General features: G+C 40.6%; 2 protein-coding genes and 1 long non-coding RNA gene across 5 annotated transcripts in view; 1 reads left to right on the forward strand and 2 right to left on the reverse strand.

Moving 5' to 3' along the window:
* Positions 1-956: 956 nt before the first annotated feature.
* Positions 957-17,030, reverse strand: LOC102077052 (cytochrome P450 3A27). Its single transcript, XM_019366563.2, has 13 exons — positions 16,545-17,030; positions 16,294-16,387; positions 16,070-16,122; positions 7,570-7,669; positions 5,833-5,949; positions 5,428-5,513; positions 5,193-5,335; positions 4,986-5,110; positions 4,046-4,130; positions 2,576-2,736; positions 2,252-2,478; positions 1,683-1,845; positions 957-1,595 (listed from the first exon to the last, which is right to left on the reverse strand). The coding sequence occupies exons 1-13, from the start codon at positions 16,610-16,612 to the stop codon at positions 1,521-1,523; spliced, it is 1,497 nt and encodes a 498-aa protein (XP_019222108.1). The 5' UTR covers positions 16,613-17,030; the 3' UTR covers positions 957-1,520.
* A 3,127-nt stretch (positions 17,031-20,157) lies between these two features.
* The window catches only part of LOC100703397 (cytochrome P450 3A40), a 37,002-nt gene continuing 32,575 nt past the window's right edge, over positions 20,158-24,584 (reverse strand). For all 3 annotated transcript variants that reach the window (XM_025897666.1, XM_019366565.2, XM_019366566.2), the window contains exons 9-13: positions 24,276-24,360; positions 21,623-21,783; positions 21,292-21,518; positions 20,722-20,884; positions 20,158-20,632 (exon numbers count right to left, since the gene is read on the reverse strand). In XM_025897666.1, coding sequence (XP_025753451.1) covers positions 20,558-20,632; positions 20,722-20,884; positions 21,292-21,518; positions 21,623-21,783; positions 24,276-24,360 — 711 coding nt within the window. In that variant the 3' untranslated portion in view covers positions 20,158-20,557. The remainder of the gene's footprint in view (positions 20,633-20,721; positions 20,885-21,291; positions 21,519-21,622; positions 21,784-24,275; positions 24,361-24,584) is intronic.
* Positions 22,711-23,583, forward strand: LOC112841996 (uncharacterized). Its single transcript, XR_003213544.1, has 2 exons — positions 22,711-22,833; positions 22,948-23,583. It is a non-coding gene; the product is annotated as an uncharacterized LOC112841996 (long non-coding RNA).

Raw genomic sequence — 24,584 nt, forward strand, 5'->3', positions numbered from 1 at the left:
CAAGCGAAGGAACGGCGCCTGTCCAGTTCTCTCCCGTGCACGTGAAACATAAAGAACTTGCCTACTCGTGTCTTGCTTGCTGTGTAATTACATTGTCTTCAACGTTCCAGCGAATAGGTTCAAGCTACAAACCTATCAGTATCTGTCTCCACCTAGCTTCAACAGCTGGCAACAAGCGTTTGATTTGTTCTAAACTTTGACCACTGTCCATTGCTGGTTATATAGAAAGAAATTTCAGATTGTGTCATCAAATGCAAATACTTGCATCACCTGTTTACTGTCAGTTTCTTTCACGTTTTCACAATAAAATACGTCCAAAATCCACAGTTCCAGCGTATGTTTCCAGAACTGAGCCTCTGAGATTTTTCTTTTACGCTGACAATTTGGATAAATTTTGTTTTCCAGAAGGAATAGTTCCACATGCTCCTTCTCTTTTATTATTTTTAACAGCGGCATGTTGAGCAAATGCAGTACTGAGTAAAAATCTGTAAAAATCTGTAAAGTTTGCCTGTTTAAAATGGCTCGTTTCATAGACAGGATAAACTGGGGAGCTGAATAAAGCAGCGGTCCTCAACCTTTTTTGCACCACGGATCGGTTTATGCCCAACAATATTTTCACGGACCAGACTTTAAGGTGTTGCGGATAAATACAACAAAATAAAACCAGTACCGGTACCAAAAAAAAAAAAAAAAAAAAAAAAAAATTTAAAGAAAGATTTATTCATAACACATGCGAAAAGACCCAGGGAAACCGAGTTAACGATAAAAACGATTAAAAAAAATAATGATAAAAAACCGATAAAAACCCCGAAAACCATAAATTTCCCACCTAAACCTCAACTCTCACGGCCCGATACTGGTCCGTGGCTCGGGGGTTGGGGACCACTGGAATAAAGCATATGATAAGTACAGCTTGAGCTACTCTGGAGTCCAAGTATACAAATATAGAACAGGAATTCAGCATAACTGGTCCGTTTTAATTAGTGAGCAATACAAAACATTGGTTTTTGGACTGTCAGAAAACCACAATCAAACCTGTGAGTCCAGAATGAGCCCCACTAGCTGTTGAAAAATGGGTGGAGACAGAAACCACCAACAATAGGGCTACAGCCATCACTAAGACATGCATCACTGCCAGCAGCATATTTAATGCACATGACAGATTTTAAAAAGACTGAAGTCTCTAGACTATATTTATTTACTTTGTATTTATTAACCCATGAAACGCATACATGAAGAGAAATCAAAATCTACCAAACTGACACAAAGGTAATCAAACAATGATGAAAAGCAAATTTAAAGAAGAAGTGTCACAAAATAAATAGAACTAGTATAGTTATCTTTTTGAACTCAGATCAATCAGATTAAAAATTCAATGTAATTTAAAGAAAAGTCATTAACATTTATTAATGTTGTAAGAAAATTAAAGTATTTACAATACACTGACTTGATAACCTTATAAAATTTAGCAGTAGAAAAAAAAAAATGCACAATGAACGTCATCATGGTAGCAGCTCCCTCTACTGATTTCTGGAGACAAACTTGAGTGTTACAGGCTTAACTGGCTGAAACTTCCAGTCAAACTGAAGTGGAATCTAAAAAAAAAAAGAAATGGATGTAACATCAGGGACAGGACAGCAGAGTACCATGACAGTTTGAATGTGGAGGAGTGTTGCTCTTACCATGGTCTCTTTGCATGTTTCCAAAGTGTACTTCTGCAAGAGACAGACAATAACCATCTTCATAACGAGGATGGCGTAGCGCATCCCAACGCAGTTACGAGGGCCGAGTCCAAACGGCATGAACGCGTATGGGTTCACCTCCTCCCCGCTGTCTTTACTGAACCTGCAGATACAGATCAAACAAACCTTTAAAAATGTAGATATGTAAAGTCCTACAATTCACTGTATGATGTTCAGGCAGCCCTCTGTAGACCTTCAACATAAAGAGTAGGAGGGCGTAGTTCAGGGTAAAAATATACTGTTACTTCTAAAGCTTTGAGGAGCTCTCGGGCCTGATTGAGGACAAGTCAGATCAAAACCAGCTCCACACTGCAGCACCCTCCGTCTAGGGGAACAGTTCAGCTTTCAGAACAACAATGACTCGAAGCAGACAGCTGAAGACAACACTGCAGAGGTTTTGGGATTAAAAAGATAAGGCAATTGTCCCAGATTTCACTAATTTCTCTCTCTTGTGGAAGACGACAGGGTTCTTCATAACCTTGTGATGACACACCTACACTCACATTTACCTCTCTGGTCTGAAAAGCTCAGGTGAGTCCCAGTAGCGTGGGTCTTTGTGCAACATCCACACAGGAACCCCAACTATGGTTCCCTCGGGGATGGTGAGGCCATGCACCTGCACGGTTTTTTTGCATGTCCTGTCAATTCGAGGGGCAGTGGGAATCAGTCGCATTGATTCAAGTATAACTTGGTCCAGGTACTGTAGACCGGTCAGCTCCTCGTATGAAATGGGTGCCTAGACAAATAAAGGCAGCAAACACAAAAAAGACAATCTGTAAATGGTGTCCACCACTGAATCAGTGATGGAAACACATTACGACCAATTACTGTACATCTTTCTTCAGGTTAGCATCAATTTCTTTGTGCAAGGTCTGCAACGCATCAGGGTTGGTGGCCAGATTATAAAGGATGTTAGTTAGAGTGGTACTGGTGGTCTCGTAGCCTCCAAAGATGAAGATCAAGGCCTGGGAAAGCATCTCATGTTCAGTCAAACCTATAGAAAAAACAACATCAAAGTCAGTTTATAATTAATATAATAACCCTAAAGTAATGATTAACCAGTACTGAGCCAATCTCACACTGAAACTAACAACTGATCAAAAGGAAAAATGCCAGAGACAGTTTCCTAAATTTGAAGGTGATGTGAAGAACCACATAATGTTTGACACTCCTGAGGAATTACTTTAATAGCTAACAAATTCTCTAGATAGTTAACTGAATGTAAGACAAACTAATTATTGCAAGTGTTTTGTGACATGGATACAGCGTTTTGAGTTTGTGTGTTCTCCATTTTGTCTCTCTAGGTTAATTATAGCGGACTTTTATCCGTTCCCTTTTGTGCCTGTGTTGTGAAGACAGTCATGTCTCTGTGTTTGTTACCTGTGTCAAGTCCTCTCATCTCCATCTCAGTGTAATTTCCTGTTTTATTGTGATAGTATCTTGTCTCAGGTGCTTTGTATTCCGTTTAACTTCCCTTGTCTCGTTATTCCTGATTTGCTCCCGGTGTATTTCCCCCCCGTTTCCCATCTCCCCTCATTACCTGCTGTGTATTTATTGTCTGTCTCTCCTTGCTCTTTGTCATGTTGTATTCGCATGCTGTGTGTCTTCGCTTGTGTGTTATGTTTCTCCAGTAGTTTCCAAGTTCCAATAGCTCTAAAATGCTGTATAAGAAGTGGTAACACCAACTAGAAATAGATATCCCATTTCTCCTGGCTACTCTTCCATGGCTCCCTCATCTTGAAATACAAAGCCCTTAATGCTCCACAATATCCTATAGACCTCATAGTGCCATATTGGCCTGTTACAGTCCAGGCTTACTTGTGCTTCCTAGAGTTTCCAATAACAGGAGGCAGAACCTTCAGTTATGAGGCTCACCTCATGTGGAGTGCCCAGTGTGGATTCAGGAGGCAGAAAACCTCTGCAATTTTAAGATTGACATTTTCATCTAATCTTATATAATATTACTTTATCCTTACTGTTAGTATTATTAATGAAGCAATCACTTTGATATCTCTCACATACACTTAGCCAGGCTGGCTATATAAATACTTACAGGGATATTACAGAGGTATGTACAGCCCTTCATTTAATTATCACCCAGGTCCTGATTTATAACATATAACACTGACAGGTCTCTTGTACATGAGACATATGAGCAGACTCATGTCATGAGAAAAATTTGTGTGTAAAACCCCTGATCCTGAGTGGTCTGAAGTAAATGTGACATGAGTGACTTGAAAGTGGACAAGCTGAGCCCTACACTTGGCCCTACTTGCACTGTTACTTCTGTGGTCAAAACATGCCTTTACTTGGCTGTTCTTCATCATCCTTATACGTCTTTTCCGGGATCTCACTCTGAATCAACACCTGCAGAAAGTCTGCTCGGTCCTAGATAAGAAAAGAAAACATTCATCGTTAGCAACAATTCCAGAAACCATGTATGAAATTGAATATTCCAAAGTTAAAACAATACTAGATCAGCACACACAAGTTAATACAGGTGAAATTAGTTCATAAGGAGAAGTTATAGGAAAATAGAAAATAGAGACAGCTTTGGCCCTTCTTGTAGCGGACTTCCATGTTTTTAATGAAGTCCAGTTTATCATCAATGTGAACATCAATTCAATTTTATTTAGATAGCGCCAACGTGTTGTAAGGTTTGTCGCCGCACAGACTTCATGGATGAAAACAGGTATCACTGGTGTTCTTGTCAAAAATACATCCAATATAAAAGATGGCAAAAGTTTCTCCAAAGTTTTTCCCTGAAGTTTTTTTTTTCCTAATGGCCACCAGGGGGTGACTGCTCTTGTTTCAAAGCTACATAAAACACCACTTTGGCTATATTGTGTCACTTTCCTGATGAGGTGATTGCCTCTGCAACTAGTTTCATTTCCTTTTAAATTCAACAGTACGTGTGCTTTGTAAATTATGGTCCCATTAGAATGACACAGGAAGAAAAGGCATGGCATGTTTTACTATGTGATTGAGAAGTTGCCAGTGAGGATAGAGCTGCTCATTGTTTGACATGTTAAGTTTAAAACATCAGGATGGGGACACTGAAAAAACTATAGTACTGCTATACTATTATTGTACAGTATTATAGCCAAGGATATGTACAGTCCCTCGTAGCATCTTCCTTTTCGACCCCACATAACATGAAGCTACAGCTACATGACAATGACCCAAAGGTTAGTGCATACATACAAGACAATGTTGATCTTCCGTTTCAAACTTCATGCTTACAGATTTCTCTTCATGATGCTGATCTTTAAATCTCTTGATGATGTTGTAGAAAAACTCAATGCTGTCCTTGGGCACAATATCAATTTTCAGGAGCTCTACCAGACGTCCACCAAAGGGAAATGCCACTGAAAAGACAGCAAAGAGTGGTTAACCTAAAGCTAAAGATAGCATATTACCAAATGGTGTTTGCATAAAAGGACGACATACTTAGTAAGAATAAAAGCCAAATTTTCATCTTAAGGAGTTTCTGCACTTGAACATTAACAGGATCATTTGGATTGTTTATGGAGTCTGTCTCTACACTGAAAGAAGCACTGGTCACAGTGTCTAAACTGTAAGGAGCCACAAACCTATGAGAGTTGGAAAAGACAAGTGGTCAGTGCATTATTTATTTTAGGATGAACAGTGTAATATGTTTGCATTTTACAGATTACCAACATACTGTTTGACAGTGATGGGTTCATCCAAATTCGTTTCCTCAAGTTTTGCAACAAGTCGTTCTGCATAGCGAGCAACGAGGGGAAAAACCTTTTTTTTTTTTTAATAATGGAAACAAAATAAGAGAATTATGTTATTGTTCTGTATGTGTTACATGTTTGTCAATTAATATAAAAAGAAAAGAGATAAAGACACACTGATGATGTTGGTACCTTTATTTTACAGTTTTTTAAGTAGTACCATGTCAATATTTTTTGTCCATGATTTTTTTTAAGTGTAACGGTACCAACAGTTTTAGCCATGCCTGGGAATTGTTCTTCCAACATATTTGAGCAAGTAAAAAATGCATTTCTTCTTTCATATACATGTTAACACACAAGTGGTTAATGAAGTCAGATGTGATATCCACCTGTTTCAGTCTTCCACTTGTGAAGCATGGAGACAGGCTGTTGCGAATTCGTTTCCACCTTTCATCTTTGACTACCGTAATAGCGTCATCCATAGGTCCACTGACAAAACTGGTATCCTGTGAAAAGGAAATAACTTTACTGTTGCTTCCACCCTGTCACACAGAAACTCAAAGTTTCCTCAGATAATGTAATGTCTTCTAACACCATTTTCGCCAAAGCGCAAGCGCTTATGATGTTTTCATTACAACATACTGACGTCAACCTGAGTTTATAGCAGAATGCTGATGTCTGACCTTTGACCCCTGACCTTGAAGCATTACATACTAAAATTTTATGACCAATATGATTTTATTACCCTTACGATAGGAAGCAATGATTGTTGGCTGAAATCTTTGGCTTCTAATATCTGAGATCTTAAGATATATTCACGCAGTGTGTGATTTTGTACAGCTCCAAGCCCTTCTATATAATATATTATACTCTATATGTTTTTTTGATTTTATTGCCGAGGTCCACTTTGACGTACGTCACTAACAATGAAGGTCAACCTCCAGTGCTTAGTCAACCTAGGTACTCATGTCATCCAAGGCCTAGTATACTGTTATGAAGATTAAAGATGATCCATAAAAAATTGTAGGTAATATAAACTTTTTCCCTATTTGGTGCAACCTTTACCTTAACCAGATTTTCACCAGAAATGGAGAAGTTTTTTGTATCTACCAGCACACAAAACTGACTGCTAACAAACAGACAGAACCAATTATATATGCCGGGGGAGAATTATAAAAATGCCTTCTTACACCAGATATATAATATCTGCACTATATGTACTGCAGCAGTACCATGCTTGAATTCAGTGAGCTCTTTAGAATAACCCATTCTTTCACAAATGTTTGTAAAGGTAAAGTGCTTGGCTTGGTGCTTGATTTTATACACCTGTGGCAATGGGACTGAAAAGTCTGAATTCAAAGATTATGTTGTGGACCAATAATGTTGTTCACATAGTACATGTGTTTACAAATGACAGGTCACAGAAAAGAAGCGTGTTTTAATTTTAATTTCCTGTGGGCTGAGCCATGCTTGTCCCGAGCTATGCTTGTCCCACATTCACTTCACATTCTCAATAGACATGAGCCTAATGTCATTTAAGCACCTCAGCCCAAAATATATACCTATTCCTTCTATTTGATGATGCTTAGTTAAACAGTTATATAAATTAAAAAATGAGCCCTGAAAAAAATCCCTCCTTTTAATCTATTCTGAAGCAGTCCCAGAAAAATAAATGTCACAAGGTGAATTTGTTTAAATATATAAAACCTTTGTAAAATTCTCTCTGATTCTTCTATACAGAGCAAGAAAGATAACATCTATCTTTCGTCTCCAGGTGGCTACAAAACAATGAAGTGTGTTGCTTGGTTTACTTCATGTGTCTCAGCTCCTGTGTACGTGTGGGCTGATGTAACCCTTGAGTATAAATGTGTAACTCTTGGTGAAAGTCCAATCTGCCAGATTTGAACATTACTTCATTTATATACTTCATTTATATTTGATATAATACCAGTTTGTCCCTGTAGTTATTGTGTTACTACACACGTCAGCCTCAGACTATAGCGCCACTGAAAGCAAACTTGGAAAAATAATAAAGTAAAAAACAAGGTTTTGTTAGCAGACTCCATGTTACATGGAGAGTGTTGCACTGACAGGACTTCTGATATACAACAAGATGAGCCTCTTACCCTGCGGTTGGTAAATGCAGAGTAGCACTCCTTCACCATCACAGTTTTAACAATCTCAGGGTCAGCAATCATCAACACTGGCGTTCGTCCATCGTACAACCTAAAAAGAAGAAAAGAGCCTGTTAGGTCTAATTGTTGAATGTTGCCATTGTGTTTCTTAAAATTGTACAGTCTTAGTTCAAGCAGTATTATCAAAGCTATTCCTTTGATCCTGAGCACCTCTAACCACTTTGTGTTGGGGGAGGTTTTATAGCAGATACATCCTATCTGGAAGATCTACTTCCTTTGATGTAAGCTTCCTGCGTTTACGACCCTTTGGTCAGCAGGAGGACACACACACACACACACACACACACATACCTGCATATACATACATACAGTGCCTTGTCTTTGTAACCAAAGGGGGTTACGAGGGGAGGTGTTTTGTAAACTATTGTTTGAAGTTTGTCAATAAAAGCCAGCGAGAGGAGGTCCTCGGGGGGTCACTTCCATGCTGGACATAGACGAGGCCTCCCTTGCGCAAGTAATCGATCGATCGCTGACTGTCTTGTTTTCATTCATGATGAATAAGTCTCTAGAATTAGCGGGGTTTGTGGGAACAGACCCAACATTTATTTGGTCCTCCGAGCCGGAGCCCAACACATTGCCTCCATCGCGAGGAGAGGGAGAGGACGCCACCGCAACGTCTGGGATGATTGACGGAAAGCCCTGGTGCCTTGATGCTTGTCACCAGGCCGGGAAGTTTGCGTCTGAACTCCCCTCGGGATGGATGGCGATTGACGGGATACAGAGACTCTTCCCATGAACGGAAACAACACGAACAGTAAGTACAGAAGGCCTTAGAGAGCGGCTACGTGACCCTGCGTTGATCGCAGGTACGGGAGCGCGCTAGCCGCGTGAGAGAGACGCAGGCTTCTCCGCCGTGTGGGGCGTGGAGATAACCTAGGTTCGGTAGCTCCGCCGTGAGGAGTGTTCGGAATCTCCGCCATTTGGGGCGTTTGGAGAGTGTCCGAAGGTTGGAATCTCCGCCATTTGGGGCGTTTGGAGAGTGTCCGACGGTTGAATTCTCCGCCATATGGGGCGTTTGAGAGTTTTCAACAGAGCGCGCTAGCTGTGCGTGTAGACGCAAGCGATAGGCCTATGTTGTGTGTGTGCGGGCCAGACGTGGTCTGCGTGAGTGTGGCTGATTGTTGTCTTGTGTGAGAATAAAATGTGTAAGTCTGCCTTAGAAGGGGATGTAAAATTTATGGAGAAATATTCACCGGGCAGCATGCAGTATGTAGGTTGTTGGTGTATTTGAAGGGATATTAGTGGAAGTTCAGTGTAAAATGCTTGTAGAAAGAATAACTCTAAGTGCAGCAGGTAAAACAGGGACAGCTAAGCAGAGGAAGGAATTGCAGTTAGCAGTCGCTAAGTTGTGGAACAACACCGTGGAAAAGCATTAGAAAGAGCAAGAATGTTAGCAGAAAAAAAAAAGAGCCAGAGAAGAGCGTAAGAGGCAGAGGTGGAGGAGAGACTAAAGGCTGAGTATGGAGAGGCATTAGGAGCAGCGTTGAGTCCAAAACAGACTAGGCAGGAGAGGAGACAGAAAGGAAAGAAAGTGAACATAAACGTTGCAACCACATATCCATCCCTGATACAACAGAAAAAAAACCATATGGTGTTTAAGTCTGCCTTGAAAGAGGATGAAATACACTGCAAAGTTTTATTGGGCAGCACGTGGTGTGTGGATCGTTGATGAATGAAGTGAAATTGTGCTCTAAGCAGAAGCGAGTGTGAGTGTGTCTGACGTCACGGTGTGTGTGAAAAGGCATCCAGCTGGGGCAGACGTGATTCTGCAGGTCACCTGCCCAGCGGACAAAGAAATAACATAATTTGTGTGGTGAATGATAGCACGAAGAGTGTTTGGTGTTTCTCAGCCTGAAACAGCTATAATGCTACTTTCTGTTTATGAGAGAAGGATAGTTTAAAAGAGAGAGAGAGAGAGATGTGTGTGGTTTTAAGCAGTGATGAGATTAATGAAATGTGATGAGAGGAACACAAAAACATACAGAAAATACATCAACCATACTAACCCTACATGCATATACACAATAAATGATACTCATGAAGACCAGACAGCATCTTGAGATTCATGCATGAGATTCTGTTTGTCATCTTGTCCAAGTCACTAGTACGATGAAAGTGATACATAGACTAGTGGACTGAATATTATAGGAGGAAGAATGCTGATGAGGGGTTTTAAATGAGTGAGCTGATTGTGAGTTTCTGGTGTATGAAGAAGTTTTACCACGGCAAACATTTTTTTGGTTACATGAGAAGAAACTTATTATGTGATGAGACAACAGGGTTATGCTGTATGTTGTGTATGTGACTGATTGGATGAATGTTTGAGGTTAAACTGGCTGTTGATTTGTCTTTTGTTACCAAGTTGAGCCTGCCAAATGGGTTGTTACGATTTATCCCCCTGGCATGAAGAACACGTGTCATGACTTAAACAAGGCCTTTCTTTCCTTTGCTTTCCTTTCTTTTTTTATTTTGTTACTTTCATGGTGCACTGAAGGTTTCGGTTGATGATCTCTGTTTGAGCAGATATCCACGATTAGAATAAAAGAGCTATACGACTCATCGTCGAGAAAACTGTTGCAAAAGTGAGTTTCTCCAAAAAATTTAAATGAGCTCAGGAGAAAGCCACTTATTTGGGACAATCAGAAAACAAGTCCCTGTCAAAAAGGATTCAGAGAGGGAATCCAATTTGGAGTTTTTCTTTTTCCTTTTGAAATGACGTTATTTTGCTGTGGGTGAAAATGAAAATGCGACGATAAAATTCCACAATCAGCAAAAAGAAAGAATGGATGACTGTGTGAATGAGTGAGAATTTTAAAATAAATGGGGAACTAACTAACTGACTGACAAAAGCTGACAAGACTGACTGACTTAACACCATTGTGTGAAGTTAACCCCCACCTGACAAAGGTGTGGATGTATCTCTGTGTGTGTCTCTGTTGCAGGAACAGAAGGAGACCACAGGAGGAAACTTGGGTCACATGACTATGTGAACTCTGCAAATTTAACCTTTTGGTTTAAAATTTTCTGTGTCTGTGAATTCACCATGGGTGTGTTATTAACTACTTTGTGTTGCTCACAGAGATCACTGTGAGAAAGAGTGTATACACCTGCGCAGCGCTAACATTAACATTTCTTTTTACAGCAGATGGTTAATCATGTGATTTGATCATGTGATTTATAGCAGGACACAACTTAATGTGTTTTTTCTACCACAGGATTACTGAGATTTTGTGTGAAGAAAACTGTGGTTACAGGCTGTGTGTTGATGATGAAATTACACTGTGTTGTGGAGAAAATATGAATGTTACAGGGGAGAAGTGAATACAGTTTGAGACATACTGTGATGAAACTATTGTTACTTTTTCTACAGCGAGTGTTAACTTTATGACTTTTCACAGCTTCTCTGGAATCTGAATGGCCGACACCTGATAACCAGGATGAACTGTGTTTGGCTAATGTTTGTTTTCTTTAAGAGTGCTTGTAAGGGATTCAGCACAGACAGAGAAGTGACAATTGAACAAATGTGCAGTGGTTACAGAATAGTTGAATATGGGGCTCATTAGCTGGCCACTACTGAGCTCATAGTGATAAAATGAGTGGAGTGACATTGCTTAAGGAAAGTCACCGATTAAATTGTGGAATAAATTGGGATGATTCATGATTTGGGACAAATTGTGATAATAATAGTGATTTAATGATTGGGGAAAACCTGCACATGATATTTGTCTTTTATGCTGAATACTTTATTATTCCTTTGATCTATAGTCGGTTGAAAATGTGAAGTTTGATTTAACGGATTTGTCTTCCAGGATACAGGCTCCAGGTGGAGCTGAGAGTTAGACAAGCTAAACATTTAATTGCTGACTAATGTTTTTACACAGGGTTACAGGTTGGAGTGAAGCTGCTCCAAGGGACAAACCCTGGAGATTGTTTTAGGGAGAATGTGCAACATTCTTGTACATGTCTCATTGGGGAGTTGACACATGGCGGAAGCCATGTGGCAAGAGGAGTGTCATTTTAATTTGCAGATGTCGTGAGATGCCATGACGAGAGAAGTGACTGAGAGGATCGTCCACAAGATGGGAGCTGAGGCCTGGAGAGAGTCTTCAGGAGGATCAGAGATCGCCTTCAGCACAGAGAGCTGTGCTACTGAGCTTCCAGGAGATCGTCATGAGGAGACTCTGCACAGCAAAATCTTAAAATAAAATGAAAGAGTTTCGACGTTGACGTTGAGGAAGACAACTAAGGTGTACGACGTGCTCTGCCTTTAAAATCTTCAGCAACGTTGAATCATGAGGATTTGAGGGAGCGTGCCAGGCTCCATAAGTGACAGCGCAGAGGAGGTCCAGCGATGGACTTGTGGTTCTGTGAACAGCATAAATGCCAGGTGACTGTGATATAACTAACAGCACTTTTTTTTCCACAAGTGAAGCCAGTAACTTACTATCCTAAAAGATTAGCTCTAGTTGCTTGTGCTTTACCTCCATGTGTGAGATCAGTATGTGCAGCAGCCTAAGCTGTACAATGTTTCAGGAAATAGTTTATTTCACCTTTTGACATTGTTAGTTTCACACGAGGTAGATGTCTACTACTGCAGACTAAAATTACATTTCTGTCACCTACAAGACACTTGTCTTTAATGTTACTGTTACTCTCACAACCACATATAACCATAAAGTGATGCACAATTCTGAATCCATCAAACCTTTTGCCAACGAAAGAAGAGGGCACTTCTCATGAGTGTAGACAGCGCGTAGAGAGGAGTATAAGCCGAGGGATGACTTAACAGATGTGCCACTTGGTGAGGGAAAGGTTTGGTTTGTTGGTGGTTGAGTTCTACAACAGTAGAGGGACAAACTAAAACGGGTTTACTGTAGTAGATAGTGAGAAAGTTATTTATGCAGGACAACTAGCATGTTTTATATTTGCTTGAGTAGCAGAGATGCTAGCTTTAACGGAAGTGTCTAATTCTGCAGAGAAATAAGATGTGACGATATACACTGATAGCCAGTATGCATTTGCTACATTACATTTCTTCGTGGTACAGTGGGTGAGCTGAGGTGTGACAGCCTCTACAGGGAAACCTGTAGAACATGCCAAACTCTTGCAAAATCTGCTGGAGGCAGTGTTATTACCCAGTAGAATTGCCGTTTGTAAATGTGTAGCACACATGTGAGGGAAAGATCCAGATGCATTAGAGAATGCTTTTGCAGATAAGATCGCGAAAGAGGCAACTTTAGGAGAACATGGTGTTAACGTTTTAGCAGTGCACCGCCAGCAGACGTTGGCTATTATGCGGGATGCACTGGCAGACATGCAGGGCCACTCATCTACTGCAGGGAAACAGTTGTGACTTACAGTAGGAGCGAGCTTGCAGGATGGTGTTTGTTATCTGTGTGATAAACCAATACTGCCTTAGAATTGGTATAAAACTGTTGCTATTTTGCGCCATGGGCTTTGCCATGTCGCAACAGGAGGGAGATAATGAGTAGTTTATACTTTAAGATTAAATACCCTTAAAAAAAATTTTGCAGGTCATGTATGATATGCTGCAAATATTTGGAACATGGGATTCCCGAGACCATTTATAGTGATAATGGTCCACAATTTGTAAATAAAGTGATTAGATTAATGGCACAACATCTAGGGATAACATTAACAACATAATTGTTTATATCACCCACAAAGTGCAGGGTTGGTAGAGAGACCTAATGGAACAGTAAAGTTAAAACTTAGGAAGACTTTGGAAGAGACATGCAGGACATGGTTAGACTGTGTAGAATTAGTTAAGATGTATATGAATGTACATGAGGATTACTCCAACAGAGAATGGTCTGATTCTTTGAGATTATATATGTTAGAGCATTTAGAGTTCTAGTCTTCTGTAGTGATGATAGGAGAGCAGAAGAGAGAGCATATTAGCAGGTTAGATGCTTAAAGTGTTTAAAAGTAAAAAAGTCTTGAGAACAAATGATCTGCCAGATGATTCTGTTCTCCACAGGAGCAGAGTCTGAAGTCTGGAGATTGGATGTGGACAAGGCCATGGAGAGGAAGTGCTGGTCCAGTCCACGGTGGGAAGGTCCATATCGGGTGCTGCTGACGACGACCACAGCAGTGAAGATTGCTGAAAGGACACTTGGATACATCAAGCGCACTGCAAGAAGGTGACACACATCCAGGCCAGCTCGGAGTAAGTGGCAGGAAGACCGGGTACAAAGGGGGGAGAAAGCCTCCAGGGCCCCTCGTCTCAATCCGGTGAAGAAACCAACTGAGCCACAGGTACTCATCAGATGGCTGGGAATGTGCTGTGCGCCTTCTTGTGCCTGTGGACCCAGAGTGGGATGACAGGAGCGCACTGGGACAGAGCAAACCACACCCAGTGCCTGCATGGGGTTTTCAACCAACTATTGGTGGCAGTTTGTGAACACAACCGCTCACATAAAGAACGAGACCAATGGTTATGCTTGTGAAGCCACTGTCTACACATTCTTCTGGACTGTGGCCATATAGCATCACTGAGAGCGAGACAGTTTGTTTGGTTGCCGTAGCAACACATCCAGGAGTAAACATACTTGGAACACTGCCAACTTTTCAACTTCTGAACCTGACGGTTGATTCACCAGTAGCTGGGAAGGTGAACTGCTCTGGTAAGACAGACCTGCTAGTCCGACTCCAACTATCTGACTTGCTGCAGGACATTGAACAGCTAAATAAACTGGAAACAGGCCAGTTGCCTATGTGTATGAAGGGCAATGGATTAGTCCAAGTTGGAGATTTACCATGAAATCTGAGCAACGTCACCTATTCTTGTGTCCTCTGCAAGAAGGATGCAAACAGAGAAGCCCTTTGTCTACATCTACATCATCTACATCTACATCAAGCTGGCTGAGGTTTTGAGCCAAGAAGATCAAAACACCTTGATCCAATTTCCTTTACAAAGGTTTTCCTGTGGTGACAACATGACAGGAGAAGTTGTAAATGCGGATAATTTACCAGTTGACTCTAACCCCCACAGGATGCCTACAGTGAGAAGATTTGGGGGTTGATAGGAGTCATAAAGAAGGGTGTTGACCAGGCTACAGCTTTGAAGTTAGCTGAGAGCCACATGGACAAACAATAAAGTCAACTGATGTGTTTGAATGTCTATGTCTGTATACAGTTGTATTGTAGTGACATATGATTTTTGAGAATGTTGATTCTTCTTGTTTGACTGTTACATTCAGTTGTTTACTTGCAGGAATACATAATGAATTGCACGACAGGAGTAGATGCACCACAAGGCTGGATAACTTGGTGAATGTCTGGTCCTTGGTGGCATCTTCTTTTGAAAATATTAATTCCTGTTTTTGGACTGTTGATACTGATTTGCTTACGTATAGGATGTAGTTTACTGTGTATGAGATCAATGAGAAGCAGGTTAACTGCTTACATGTATTAACTGTGAACTTTTGCATCGATAGAAGGTGAATGAAGAGGAGTTGTGTATGAATGAAATCTACACTGACACTGTCCAAACAAAGGGTGCATAAGTTGAAATTTAAGTATATACAATGACAAAAAGGGGGGAAATGTTAGGTCTAATTGTTGAATGTTGCCATTGTGTTTCTTAAAATTGTACAGTCTTAGTTCAAGCAGTATTATCAAAGCTATTCCTTTGATCCTGAGCACCTCTAACCACTTTGTGTTGGGGGAGGTTTTATAGCAGATACATCCTATCTGGAAGATCTACTTCCTTTGATGTAAGCTTCCTGCGTTTACGACCCTTTGGTCAGCAGGAGGACACACACACACACACACACACATACCTGCATATACATACATACAGTGCCTTGTCTTTGTAACCAAAGGGGGTTACGAGGGGAGGTGTTTTGTAAACTATTGTTTGAAGTTTGTCAATAAAAGCCAGCGAGAGGAGGTCCTCGGGGGGTCACTTCCATGCTGGACATAGACGAGGCCTCCCTTGCGCAAGTAATCGATCGATCGCTGACTGTCTTGTTTTCATTCATGATGAATAAGTCTCTAGAATTAGCGGGGTTTGTGGGAACAGACCCAACAGAGCCTTTCACAAATCTTTTTTTTTTGTATTATTACACATCTGGATATGTAAGCTGATTTTTGCAATTATCCCTAAAGAGAAAATGGTTTATGTTTCCACCGAAAGATTTTTGTTTACCATCTCATCTCACATTTAACCTATTTTACCACATCAAGCTCCAAAGTAGGAACAGCTTCATAAAAAGAGGAAGCCAGTAAAAAAACTTTTTTTCATTATTCCATCCTGTCACAGTGTTGACCTCACAACCACAGTCACAGCGGATATTTACATTTTAAACAGATTGTGAGTTTGGCTCCCAGATATATTTTGATATGAGTGGATATCAGTGGTGGTTTTGAATGCTCTTCTGTCAGTCATGATGAATTAACAACTCACCCCCAGACGTCCCCATACTTGGCATGGCACTCTAGGTCAAAAGCAAGAAATCCCTGCAAAAACGTAGACAGGAAAAAAAATGTGTCTTAGTGTCAAAAAGCCACTGAATTGGACATGAGCACAGAGAAGCTTATCAAACAAATCCTGATCTCTAATTCTCAATGATTAAATCAGTCAGCTCCTCGTATCCCAGTCGCTAAGGTGAGTTTAGTGTATGTACGTACCTTCTTCATGCCCAGCATCGTTCCAATATAAGGCAGGGGCCTCGGTCCAGGTATCCCCAGCTTTTTGAATAACCGATATGGCCATATTCCGTACCTGTGTTTCAAAAAGAGAGAGAGAATCTGAAATAGGCAGTTGGACAATAAAACAAACAGCAAGCCTGACACCCAACTGTTGCTTTCGAGGTAATTAAGGAGAAACAAGATTCCAGGTGCGGTGGCTTGACCGCAGTGAACAGTCGAGGAATACTCACAGTAATATCAGCGTGAAAAGGAGGGCAAGCAAAGTCCAGGTGGTTGCTGAAAACAGCGTGAAAAACATTTTGACCTCGTTCCGACAAAAGCGTAGGTGTAGCTGAAGGCTGGAAAACCAGCGAACCTCTATTTAAGAAGACGTTATGTGGTGGGAGGAGCGTATGAGACAAAAATGTGTTTATGTAATAAGATGTAAAGGTCATAGGCTTTTAAAACGTTTTTAGTTTTGCGCAAGTCTGAATAAAATACTTTAACCATCAATGATTTCTAATGTGTCTGCTATTTCTGCTGCATGAAATGATCCGCTTTAGGGTGTCCTCGGTTTGTAAATCAACTTTCGTTTTGATCTGTTTTTAATACTTCCCGGTAATAACGAAGCAATTTCACCCGGAAGTTCACCATTATTCTCCCAATAATTATTTTCTCACTTTCCACGGTTGCCGTCCCGTCTAGTTTGTCTCTAATCGACTTTTAACATATGAGTCTTGTGAATTTTTCTACGGGGCTATTACTCCTGCGCATGCTCAGCAGTTGTTTAGGAGGCCCTGCAGAAGCTGACGTAATGTCCCTGACACAGGCTGCTGTAAAATGATCACGCATCAGTGTTCCAAGGGTTACTGTTTAACAAATTTATGGTGTATTTACACTAGGTTTATTAGTCGTCTTACACATCGGCGGGTTATTCACTGACTGAAAAAAACTGTGTAATCCAAAGTGATGAGAATTTAAAATACAGTTACAATTACCTATATGTAATTCAAGTATAGTGGTTCAGCTGTTTTCTTTTTCCCCCCTTAACTCTCTTACAACAAGCAGGTTTCTGGCAAATTCCTCAGGAGATGTTTACGTCCTGTCTTTACAAAAACAGAGTAAAGTTGTCTTATTCTTCTCTCACAGCTTTGTGGAAGTGTGCAAACATTACTCTCGTCAGTACTTTTGTTGTGTTTTACTTAACATGTTTATCGCTCTGATGAGGTGGTCCATACTAATTGCAGTGAGATTTATCTAATTCTACCGTGCATTAGAGTTTTGCTGGCGTGTTATTGTCCAAACTAAAGAACAAAGATATCTCCTAGAGAGTATAAAGATTAGCAAAGGAGTAGGCACAGGGTTTGCGACTCTAATTACATTGAATTGTGTAAACATTTCCAATTCTGGGTAGCATGTCTGTTTTTCCTGTTTGGCCAGTGAGTTGAGAATCCAGCATGACACACAATGACCCCAGCTTGAATCTGGTCTTAGTTTCTCAGTTAATTTCTATGCTTTCATCATCGAATAAATATTAATTTCCCAGCTTCTCAGTTGGTTTCTTAGCTAAGTCTCTCCCTGCACTACAGCCTAATTCTGAAGTTATCCAAAAACATTTCACAGTATTCATCATTAAATAATTGTTCCTGCTTTGAGATTATTAGATAAATCATTTCTTTTATTTTAAAATGTACACCAATTCAATTCAGTTTCATTTATAAAGCGTCAAATCACAACAACAGCTGCCTCAAGGTCCTTTATATTGTAAGCTAATGACCCTAAAAAATACAAAGAAAAGCGAGAAAACCTCAACAATCATATGACCAAGCCCTGAGCAAGCGCTTTGGAGATGGTGCGAACGAAAAACTCCCTCTTAACAGAAAGAAACCTTCAGCAGAACCAGGTCTGGGGGGCAACCATCTGGCATTTGGTTATTCTATGATGGGAGTTATGATGTGACACAGAAGAACACTCATGAAAGTTAAATTTATCTCCTTTAAGCAGACAGAACCTCAAAGTAACATTAAGTAATCTGACATTTGAACTGTGATTTAATGGGAAAACGTTTAAATCTTGGTTTGATGGGAGACATGTCAATAAATTTCCCATGCTTTTCAGTGTTAAGAGCACCTTTCCTCTGAAGGAAAAACTCTACCATTGCTCTGGATTGCTGCAGAAATTTGCCTGACACTCTCACCCAGAGCAGTTTGCACTTTACTGCCTTGCTTGAGGACAGTCTGACAGGACTTCTTGCTGCAGGCATTCTGTAATCTGACTGCCTGTTCCCAGACCCAAGTTCCCCAGCTGGACATGCAGCCTTAAACTGCGGGGCTGGTTGTGAGAATGACAAGTCAAGGAGGAGGATGGGCTGCGGGACAACACAGGGGGCTCTGGATAAAGATAAGGAAAGAATCTAAATGCTAGTGTTAAATTTCAGTGAATTCATAACATTTTTCTCTAACATGGACGTAATAACCGAACCTCCAACTCCACATGAATCACATGAATTATGGAATCTAATAATACAAATAAAGAGCTCAAAGGCAGCATAAGTGGTGAATTTTAAATAGTTAACTAAACCCCCAAATTTGTTTCTATAAAATTCAGTTTTTACTTTTTCTTTCACCGTTAATTTCAAAGTCCTTCGAATTGATGTTGTGACTCTGGTTTGCCTCAGTTTGGGAACTAAGGGATCGACGTATGCTTTCCTCTTTGTTTACTGCTGTGAATGTGGCTTTTTCTTGAACATTTTTCCCACCACCCCATAAATTCTGCTCAGTTATTTTGGACTCTTAGGTAGCCAGACTAAGACAGACTAAAAAAAATGCTTGCAGAGACATTTCCACCAAAATTAAAAGTTTAGGTGCAAAGAGTTATGTCATGAAAAGTTTCCTCACACCTGCTGATAGGTCCTCTATGGTTGGATAAAGGAGCCTGATGGCTCCATTTAAGGGCAGATCTTCTAAATCATGGCTTGCTTTTTTTTTAATTGGTCACAACTTTCCTTAAAAGGGTGTGTTAATCTGATTACATGCTGGCTCTTTCTTTGCATACTATTGGTGTTGATTATGACTGATTACATAATGGCTTATGCTGCAGACTGCTTAAGTGTTCATATCCTCCGTACGGCGGATCCTACCACATTTTGTTTCGGATGTTTGTTGGACTTAAATGTTTCAGATCATCAAACAAATATGGACAAAGATAATAAAATTAAACACAGCATGCATACAAAACGTCTAAATGAAGGTGTTTATTATTAAGGGTGGAAAAAATCCAAACCTAAAAGGTCCTACATATTCCATATGTTTGTAGAATGATCCCCGTCTTACCTGGCCACACCCAACAACTTATGCATAAAACATCTGTGCTCGTGGAAATCACTGATAGTTTGATTATAACGTTCACCAAGTGGCCCTAGAGCTAGAGAGAGTCTCTCACTGAGACAACCAAGGTTACAACATAGCCAAACATTCGCTACTGTATCTTGACTGTCTCTCCACTCTGTTAACTCTTTAAGACACCCCAAGAGGAGGTGGAGCAGCCCAATATTCTGACCACAACACTGTAAAAACCATTAATGAATGTGTATATTTACATGCTAACTAGGTCCAGGCTTTGTAAGATGTGAACATTCATGCCTGAGAGCCAGAGAGGCTATCGGTCTACAAGACTCAAGACTGGATGCAGGAGGGAAAATGGAGTATCTGCTCTGACTAGCCCACAAGACCCTATGCCTTTGGAAACCTGACTACCTGTGAGGTAAAACCAATAATAAGACTACAACCATCAATGAGACGTGTATAGCTGCCAGCAGCTTATTTCATGGACTTAACTGTCCCAAGAGATATTCTGATAAGTCTCTAGATTTCAAATTGTAATTTTATTTATTCATTTGTATAAAGCTCATGCATGACGGAAAACAAGACAAAAATAACAAAGGCAAACCTAAAGATAAAGTGTCACAGAATAATATGTTTGCACAAATCAAAGATGGTTATCAGGAAATTCATACAGTAAACCATTAGTAAAGTTAGCTTTTTGAAAAAATTCAACACAATTTTAAAAAAAGTAATTAAAATACATTTGATTTATTAATATTGCAAGACAATTCAAATATTTACACTGCACTGATTTAACATTTTACAGTTAAGCAGCAGAAAAAAATTGCATACTGAATGCCCTTATGGCAGCACTTGCCCCACATCAAAAGAAAATCATACAATAAAATGTCTGAGAGGATTTGGAGAGGTTCCCTCTCAGACTACTTATTTCTGGGAACAAACTTGAGTTTTACAGGCTGAACTGGTTGAAACTTCCAGTCATACTGAAGTGGAATCTAGAAAAAAGAAAAGAAATGGATGTAACATCAGGGACAGGACAGCAGAGTACCATGACACTTTGAATGTGGAGGAGTGTTGCTCTTACCATGGTCTCTTTGCATGTTTCCAAAGTGTACTTCTGCAAGAGACAGACAATAACCATCTTCATGACGAGGAGGGCGTAGCGCATCCCAATGCAGTTACGAGGGCCGAGTCCAAATGGCATGAACGCGTATGGGTTCACCTCCTCCCCGCTGTCTTTACTGAACCTGCAGATACAGATCAAACAAACCTTTAAAAATGCAGATATGTAAAATCAAATAATTCTCATTGTATTGAGCCATGATTTTTAGGCAGTCTGTAAACCTACAACATAAAGAGTAGGGGGGCATAGGTCAGGGCAAAAATATATCATTACTTCTAAAGCTTTGAGGGGTCTTCCTGCTAAACCATCTAATCAGGGATTAGGGACCCATTGGCCAGTTAGATCTTACAGCAGGGAAAAACCTATGATCAAAGCAGTACTTAGGTGGAAGCTATAATGGATAAAACATCCAAAAGATCTACCAAAGATAAAGCAAAGCATAATGTCCCAGGTTTCACTAATTACTCTTTCTTGCAAAGGATAACAGAGTTCTTCATAACCTTGTGATGACACACCTACACGCACATTTACCTCTCTGGTCTAAAAAGCTCAGGTGAGTCCCAGTAGCGTGGATCTTTGTGCAACACCCACACCGGAATTCTAATTGTGGTTCCTTCAGGGATGGTGAGTCCATTCACTTGCACAGTTTTTTTGCACACCCTGTTAAGGCGAGGGGCAGTGGGAATCAGTCGCATGGATTCAAGTATAACTTGCTCCAGGTACTGTAGACCGGTCAGCTCTTCATATGAAATGGTTGCCTAGGCAAAATATAAAGAAGAAGGCAAACATAAAAATAAAATATGCAAATGGCATCCACCACTGACTCAAGGATGGCAACAAATTATGTGATGAATTACTGTACATCTTTCTTCAGGTTAGCATCAATTTCTTTGTGTAAGGTCTGCAACGCATCAGGGTTGGTGGCCAGATTATAAAGGATGTTAGTTAGAGTGGTACTGGTGGTCTCGTAGCCTCCAAAGATGAAGACCAAGGCCTGGGAAAGGATCTCATGTTCAGTCAAACCTATGAAAAAAAAAAATTAATGATCTTATTTAAGCGTAATCAGTAGCTAGTACTTTCTTGCCCCTGTGGGCAGCTAGAGTTAGGGTTAGGGTTAAAGCTGGTGCTACTAATTCCTACAGGCGTTCTGACTTTTCTGGAGTCTTGGAACACACTGTGGTACCATATCCTCATGAGCATCAGTTGAATATGGTTGTACTGCAGAAAGTAGTGTGTTACTACAAAAATGGCAAGAAAAAGGGAATTAAGATGGAGGAGAGACAGACTAACATAACACTTACAGATGTAGGTCTTTCTTACAGAGAAATTGTAAACAAAGTCAGACCCAAAGAAACAACTGAATTCGAGGACAAGTTTCTGTGAGTTAACAGCTTGCATGATAGGCAGCTCACAGGACAACAGCTTAATAGTGGTCGTAGTTATTAGGAGTTGGGATGGTGTGTGTTGCTGTCCTGTCATTTCCCTTTTTCGGCGCAGGCAGGCAGGACTGTGATCCTCTGAATTCCCTGGCACACCTGTAGGGCATCAGGCATCATCAGCTGGGGCCATTTGAGGAGCAGCACAGCTGCTCTCTGGTGTCGGAGTATTGCCTCATGCACAAGTGGTAACGTGTTGGTTTCTTTCTGAATATTGGTCACCCTCGTCAGCCTGCGCCGTCACTAGCCCGCACTCTATTTGCCTCATCCACCAGCTCCTCACACCCCCTGGCCCAGCCTGTCACCAAACTTGTGGCAAGTAAGCTCTCCAACTCACTCACCTCACATAGTCCTCGTCTTCCTCTCACCGTGTCTATTCTCTAATCTCTGCTCCCTTGCCTTCCCATAGACTGTTTGAGTCCTCCACCACTTATAACGGCAATCCCAGAACTGTGTTATTGTTACTCTGTCACTGTAAATAAATCATTTACGCTGTAGCTTAAAGTGTCTGTGCGATTTGCTACCTGGGTCCACACGGGTTGACCCTAACAGCAGTAAGCAAGTCTCAGCTTCAAATGTACAGAGAAGACTTCGAGCTGCAGGCATGACAGGACGAGTTGAAGCAAGAAAGCCATCGGTAAGATGTTAGAATAAGCCATAAAACACTGCCATTGGACTATTGAAGACTGGAAGAAGGTATCGACTCATGAATCAAAATTTGAAAATTTGAAATCTTCATTTCATCATGCAGGACATTTGTACGCCATCAAGAAGGCAAATTTTTGGTTCCACAGTGTGTGGCATCAACTGTCAAACATGGAGGAGGAAGTGCGATGGTCTGGGGCTGTTTTGCTGGATCCAGGTTCAGTGACTTGTACAGAGGGAGAGGCACCCTGAACCAAAACGACTACCACAACATTCTGCAGCGGCATGCAACACCCTCTGGTATGAACCTAGTTGGTCAGGGGTTCATCCTACAGCAAGATAATGACCCAAAACATAATTCCAAGCTTTGCCAGACTACCTCAGGAAAAAAAGAACAAGATGGTAACCTTGAAATCAGGGAGTGGCCAGCACAGTCTCCAGACTCAAACCTTTGGTTTGGGTTGGACTTGGCAGAAGAGTGAAACCAAAGCAACATACAAGTGCCACTCATTTATGGGAACCTCTGCATCAGATATGAGAAGAACTTTCTAAAAGAATATTCGATATTTTTTGTTTTATTGTAGAATGAATCCCACGGGTGTGTTCAGCTGTTATATCTGTCAAAGGTGGCTGCTTTGATGGGTCAAAAGTTTAGAATACATTTTGGTTCATAAATTGATTCCATGATTTCTTTTTTTTAAACTCCAACTGCATATTTGTAATATTCATTCGTTTCATTTCAGAGTGCAATGAGACATTAAACTGCATCATTTTTAATAAAAAGATACAAGAACTGATTTCCCTGTTCTTGTATTATTTTTCTATGCTTTTAAGATTAATACTAAAACTTTCTGTGATGGAGTGTGGTTTGTGGCTCAGCTGCAGGGGAAGGGTGTAGCAGCAGGTTCAGGGTGTGGTGTCAGAGGCTGTACACACCTGAGCTCCATCATCCAGTCATGGCTCCCCGATAAAGGATGTGCTGGGACCTGAGGTAGGAAGTGTGTGTGCTACAGGGCAGCTGAAAAGTTGCTCAGTGAAACTGTACATTTAGTTAAGGGTATGCATTGGCACCAATGCATACCCTTAACCTCGATTCTTGTCTTCTGTAGTTTACATTCTGGCTGAAGCTCTACATGTTGACCTGAGATCCAACTTGGTTAATGTAATTTTTTATAGCCACATTCTCAAAAATGTTACCATAGCTAGGGTGGCTCTATAAATATTTACAGGGATGTCATAGTGATGTGTAGAGCCCTTCAGCTGATTATCATCCAGCTCCTGGCTTATAATATATGATACTGACTGACTGGTCTTTTGAGACATTTGATCTCATGAGAAAAGTGTGTGTGTTAAACCCCTGATCCTGAGTTGTCTAAAGTAAATGTGACATAGGTGACTGGATTATTCTGGATTACTTCTGTGGTAAACACATACCTTTACTTGGTTGTTCTTCATCATTCTTATACGTCTTTTCTGGGATCTCACTCTCAATCAACACCTGCAGGAAGTCTGCTCGAGCCTACATCAGAAAAGACAATATTCAAATGTGCTCACATGTGGATGATTGAGAGTCAATAGCAGAAGAAAAATATCAATAATGTTTGCGGTGTGCATAGACTGTATATAAAAGGTGGCAAATGATTCCAGGTATTGCCCTAAATTATTTTCCCATAGCTTACAGGGAGCGAGTGCTGTGGTTTCAAAGCTAGATGTATATGGAAAACAACCTTCTCTTGTCTCTCA

Source organism: Oreochromis niloticus, linkage group LG13, assembly GCF_001858045.2.
Source record: "Oreochromis niloticus isolate F11D_XX linkage group LG13, O_niloticus_UMD_NMBU, whole genome shotgun sequence".
Classification (NCBI taxonomy): domain Eukaryota; kingdom Metazoa; phylum Chordata; class Actinopteri; order Cichliformes; family Cichlidae; genus Oreochromis; species Oreochromis niloticus.

Excerpts from the sequence above, each read along its gene's own strand:
- LOC102077052 (XM_019366563.2), bottom strand. The coding sequence starts at position 16,612 with ATGTTTTTCACGCTGTTTTCAGCAACCACCTGGACTTTGCTTGCCCTC. Across the intron at positions 5,336-5,427 it reads GAACCCATCACTGTCAAACA|GTTTGTGGCTCCTTACAGTT; the intron begins GTATGTTGGTAA and ends CAACTCTCATAG. Across the intron at positions 4,131-4,985 it reads AGCATCATGAAGAGAAATCT|GACCGAGCAGACTTTCTGCA; the intron begins GTAAGCATGAAG and ends TTTCTTATCTAG.